Source organism: Photinus pyralis, unplaced genomic scaffold, assembly GCF_008802855.1.
Source record: "Photinus pyralis isolate 1611_PpyrPB1 unplaced genomic scaffold, Ppyr1.3 Ppyr1.4_LG1, whole genome shotgun sequence".
Lineage (NCBI taxonomy): Eukaryota > Metazoa > Arthropoda > Insecta > Coleoptera > Lampyridae > Photinus > Photinus pyralis.
The window spans coordinates 1,941,296-1,947,097 of record NW_022170249.1 but is presented as its reverse complement, the minus strand read 5'-3'; the positions used below and the strand labels follow the sequence as shown (position 1 = coordinate 1,947,097).

At 35.2% G+C, this 5,802-nt stretch overlaps 1 protein-coding gene across 3 annotated transcripts; it reads right to left on the bottom strand.

Moving 5' to 3' along the window:
• Nucleotides 1-3,457: 3,457 nt before the first annotated feature.
• Nucleotides 3,458-4,692, bottom strand: LOC116167827. 3 transcript variants are annotated; one of them, XM_031483382.1, is made up of 2 exons: nt 4,588-4,692; nt 3,458-4,533 (listed from the first exon to the last, which is right to left on the bottom strand). In XM_031483382.1, the coding sequence occupies exon 2, from the start codon at nt 4,423-4,425 to the stop codon at nt 3,559-3,561; it is 867 nt and encodes a 288-aa protein (XP_031339242.1). In that variant the 5' UTR covers nt 4,426-4,533; nt 4,588-4,692; the 3' UTR covers nt 3,458-3,558. The 3 variants fall into 3 exon arrangements, with proteins under 3 accessions (XP_031339242.1, XP_031339233.1, XP_031339248.1); XM_031483373.1 differs by having other exon boundaries at nt 4,592-4,692; XM_031483388.1 differs by having other exon boundaries at nt 4,595-4,692.
• Nucleotides 4,693-5,802: the final 1,110 nt, after the last annotated feature.

Sequence of the window (5,802 nt, the reverse complement as noted above, 5' to 3'; positions counted from 1 at the left end):
GTTCCGGTGTTTCTAGCGATTCACTCTAAAACGATTGCTTGAGGAGTCAAAATACTTGCATTCCGATCCACGATCGACTGCGTTAATTAACGTGTTGCAATTCCTGAAAGAGAAGGCACAGTTACATTTATAACACCACCTGAACCAAATCGATCATTGACTCCATCCTTAGTAAGCTAAAGTACTCACATTTTCAAAACTTTAAAAATCAAAATTAGTATTGCTGGCGATCTCATGGCAAAACTACTTATAGAAGTAGGAATTGCTCCATACAGGGTGGTGCCTAGCGCAACGCAGCATAGGGATTTCAATGGTAATTTCTTTATAGTCAATTACTAGCTCCCCTAATTATTTTAGCGCAAAAGTCTAAATACGTTTATTTTAGAGAAAAAAATACTGCATCTGTTCATACTTTTAGTTATAATTTTCCATTTTTCAAAACTGTAGAAATCGACAAAATAAAAAATTACATTTTTATAAATCAGTGATGCTTTGGAATGGAATCTTTTAACAAACTACAAGCGCATCGCATCTAAGTTAACGTTGTTTGACGTCCAACGATTTTCATATTTAATTCTGTTTCAACTAACCGAGGCAATAAAAGGCATCTTAGTGTAATGTTTTTTTAGAGAATGTATGCTGCATCTGCATCAGATACTATTTGTTTATCATTTTCCGGAATCAGAGTACCTACATAATCGAAGAAAAAAAACTGATTTGAAGAAGATTTGTTCTTAAACTTACTTATATTCGGATTTTCCGCTACTGCAGCCAAAACGTTGAATGTATTGTCGTTTTCCTGATGGTTTTGACGGACATTTTGAACGTTATTGCACTTGCAGTTCTTTAACTAATTTATAAACAAGTATAAATTTAATAAACGTCAAAGGCAAATAATGAAACGTGATCGCTGTTTTTTTAGGTAATTCCAAGGCATATTTGATTTATTGTAAAATGAACCTTTTTATTTTGTCGATTTCTACGGTTTTGAAAAATGGAAAATTATAACTAAAAGTATGAACAGATGCAGTATTTTTTTCTCTAAAAAAGCTTATTTAGACTTTTGCTACACAATAATTAGGGGAGCTAGTAATTGACTATAAAGAAATTACCATTGAAATCCCTATGCTGCGTTGCGCTAGGCACCACCCTGTATATCAAAATGGTATAACATTGGAGGGTTAACTAAAATTTTTTTAATTTCTTCGAGTGCATTTTGCTGTTCTGGGTTCCACTGAAATTCCACATCTTTTTTCAACAACTCTCTAAGAGGTGCTGTGACTATACTGCAACTAGGAATATGTTTTGCTAAATACTGTATCATTCCTAATAAACGTTCAATACCTTTTTTATCATTTGGAACTTGAATATTTTTATAGCTTCACATTTATTTAAATCGGGTAATATACCTTCACTCGTTACCCTATAACCCATATAAATAATTTCAGTTAGACCAAATTTACACTTATCCAAGTTAAATTTTAGGTCATTTTCTACTGCAATTTTAAACACTGTTTCTAACCTACGATTATGCTTTTCTATGTCTTTACCCCATATTATTATACCATCTACATACACGTCCACCCCTTCAACTGAATCAAACATTTGTCTTACTACTTTTGTAAAAACCTCAGGAGCTGAACATATACCGTAAGGTAGCCTATTAAACTTGTAACGTCCAAAAGGTGTGTTAAAAGTGCATAAAAGGGAACTTTCATGATCTAATTTGATCTGTCAAAAGCCACTACTACAATCAATCGTTAAGAAAAATTTTGCACCACTTACTTTGCTTAAAATTTCATCTATGGTGGGAATTTTAAAATGTTCTCTTTTAATGGCTGTATTTAAATTTGTTGGATCTAAGCATAATCTTAGTGATTTATCTTTTTTAAAACTACACTACACTATCCAACCGAGAATTTAATCGCTGTATTAAAAATGTTCTTTTAGCTCACGCCTTTTACTCCACGGATGAATTTATAAATTTCGATTTTAGTTTGATGCTATAGGTTACAATTTAGAAATATATTTGATGACGAGTGTATGTAATTCTTGTTGATTACCTAAACACAATAAACTTTATTATTATTATTATTATTATTATTATTAAAAACAATAACTAATGAATTGACCCAATTTGTAGGTTGTGTAACTTTACTCACAACACAATCTGTTTCCAACTGATCTAACTTTCTTTTCAGATCACCCTGTATGGCAAACGGAACTTTCCTGGCTGCATGTATTACCGGCTGGACTCCAGGATCAACAGTTATATGGTGAGTATAATTTTTCAAGCATCCTAACCCTTTAAAACAATTTTTATACTTATCTATAATTTCTTTCAGGTATGGCAACTTTGGGTCGGCTTCAATAGAATTCACCTTTGCCCTTACAATCAATTGAAATGTACAACAAGCATCTAAACCTATAGTCCGGGAGCCAGCTGACATTTGAGGGTCGTTATAGTAAGAAAGCTGGAAATTTTTTTTGGCGTCTATTTAGATGCACTGATTAACGAAATAAACGTCAGCTGGCTAGATAGCGGTGGGGGTAGCCGTAGCAGCCACCCACGCATGTATAATAAAAATAAACTTAAAATCATAGTAAGAAAGATGAATCTTTGTAGGCTCGTTTATTAGCCTATGTATAAATGAAAAAAAATAGTCAGCTGACTGCACCGCGGTGGATTATACGTCAGCTGATTGGATAAACATGTAAAAAAAAACGTTAGATAAAATTAAAGTAAGAAAGCTGAATTTTGGTGAAATAATAGTTTACTACATCAGTTTTGAGAAAAAAATACTCCGCTGCAATTTCCATGGTGGGAAAGTCATCAGCTGGTTCACGAAAGATGATATGCGTCCGTATTTTGTGGCCGTCAGCTGATGACTTTTCCACCGCGGAAACTCCAGCGGACTATTTTTTTTATAAAACTGATACAGTAAACTATTGTTGTAACAAATTACAACTTTGTTAATTTGATTCTTGCTTTTTTAGAGCGAGTTGGAGGCTGCATTTCCAATTGGTCGGCAAATCTGCCAACTGGCTCCCGGACTAATAGTATTGGGCAATTTTCTGTATTCACAATTTGATATTCTATAAAGCTGTGTATATTATTGACTACAGTTTTTATTTTGCACATTCCTTTAACTTCAATTTCATCATTATTATAACCAGTAAGTCTAGCCCTCGATGGCTTTAAACCATGCACATTTAATTTGTTAAAAACATGTAGGTAATGGTAAAATATTTGCTGCTGCACCTGTATCTAATTTAAATACTACATCGTGACTGTCATTGAGTGTACATTTTTGTAACCAACTATTACCTACGTAATTACTAATATTACCTACAAATAATTCTTGTTCGTCACTTTTTACAGCAACGTGAAGTTTAAACCTTGAAGTTTATTTATTTCCAATAGATTACATAAATGTAATATAGGACATGTCAAAATTTACATTGTTACATATAAAACATACAAGACATTACAACGAATTAAAATATTCTTCAAGGGAATAAAATTCCTTCTCCAGTAGGTATGATATTAATGCGCGTTTAAAGCTTTTTAATGTTGTTAGAGACTGTATTACACGTAATTGTATTGATAGATTTACATACTCTGGCATAATGACCTACCTTCTTACATTTATTACAAACAGCTGATCTAGCGGGACACATCAGCTTGTCACGGGGATGGTCGCCTCCGCAACAATAACATCCGTCTTTCTTCGGTACCTCCCTCGGTTGTGGGTTTGCTTGAGTTTTCCCTCTGTTTGTTTGCTTATGCCCTGCTGTTCCCGATCCGTACTTCTTGTGCTGTTTGACTACATCTCGGACTACATCTACCTTTGCGGAAGATAACTGCTGTATCTGCTTTCGTGCTAGCTCGGACGCCTTGCAAATTTCAATCGCTTTCTTCAAGTCCACATTTGACTCTCGAAACAATCGGTCTTTTACACTTCTGTCTTGAATGCCCAAGACTAACCTGTCTTTTATTAGACTGTCAGTTAAATCTTGAAATTCACACGAACTGCTAAGATGTCGCAATGCGTTGACATACTCATCCACCGTTTCATCGATCCCCATCTCTCTAGTAAAAAAGACGTTTCTTTCATACGTAACATTTTTGGTAGGTATGAAATATTCGTTCAATTTGTCAAATATTTTCGTATACGAATCCTTGTCTTCTGGTTTTTCAAAGACTAAATTGTTGTATATTTGTATGACTCGGTCACCAACCATGTTTAGTAGAAGTGCCGCTTTGGACGAATCTTCTTCTTTTTCCAGCGTTGTTGCCTTTAGGTATATTGCAAATTTTTGCCTAAAAAACACCCAATTATCGGCTAAGTTACCCTCAAAACTCATTTCAGTAGGTGGTTTTGCGGATGCCAACTGATGGAAACTGTTTGCCTTATCCACCATTTTGCTGCTGTTTTTAACCTTTGTGTTGGGTTTATTCAGGGCCGGCGCTAAGGACCGTGCATCCCGTGCACTCGCACGGGGCGGCAAAATGTGAAGGGGCGGCAAAATCTGTTTTAAATAAAATCATAATAATTATTAAATTTCATAACCACCAATAATCACAAACAACAATCGCTTCACATCTGCCTGGAATTTCAGATAAATGACACAGGGAAATGAGACCCTATTACAAACACAAAGAAGCTGTTATATTTGTATTATATTACTTTATTTAGTGTTACCACTTAACGGCTTACTATACCTACTTCCTTTTTTAATTATGTATAGTCATAACATATCAGTTATCACGGTTCACGTCTCACGATTTTGTAAATTTTCGCGACAACTCAATGGTGCCATTGTATTATTCAAAGAAGTACGTATAAATACCTAGGTGTAGATTACAAATTTTCTTAATTTTCGTTAGTGTCCATAGTTACTTCAGCAAGTACTGTCGCGTCGTTGATTGTTGATATTTTTCTAATTTTTATATATCACTTAATCAGTGGATTTCGCAACGCTTAGTATACGGCATAAACATGTCCGAAAAACGACATCGTCTTTCTGGTGCTCAGTATCGCAAACGAAAAGCGATTCTCGAAAATGAAAAACGAAAACAAAGCGATGCGCTAAATAAATATTAAAGATTACAAGACGATTACGAAACGGAACGTGAATTCGGAGAATCTTCTAAAAATCGCGATAATAACGAAATTCGCGAATCCGAAACACTCGCCGAAACGTTTGTAAATCCTGACGAACTCGATAAATAACACAGGTATGTTGATTTATCGTATCTATTGTTTATAGTATATAGTTTTAGTCTTTAGGTGAATTGTAAATTATTGGTTGGCGGTTTGGGGGGGGGGGCGGCAAAGTTAAATTTGCACGGGGCGGCTAAATTGCTAGCGCCGGCCCTGGGTTTATTCCAGGGACCCGGACCGGACCGAAAAAGAACCGAAAACCGGACCGAAACCGTTATTTTTTTCTGGATCGAAAACCGAACCGAAACCGTTATTCCTTCAGAAATGGAAACGTATTGAGAACCGGAACCCATATTACTTTTTTCGGTTCTTTTCGGTTTTTTACGGTTCTTAACAGGTTATTGAAAGTTGAAGGACGCGCCGGCAACCACGTCCTGAAAATTGATAAAATATTAGTCTATGATTGCCATCGGTGGATTATACATTTTTAATAAGGTGTCGAAATTGAAGGCATTACGAGTGGCGGTGGCGCTAATTTAGCCACTAAATAAAAAAGGAGGGGCGAGGTTTTATAAAATAAAATTTTCTGTTTTTTAGTAATAAAGTGTAAATACGCATTTCCCTCTTCCTCCTT

Excerpts from the sequence above, each read along its gene's own strand:
- LOC116167827 (XM_031483382.1), bottom strand. The coding sequence starts at position 4,425 with ATGGTGGATAAGGCAAACAGTTTCCATCAGTTGGCATCCGCAAAACCA.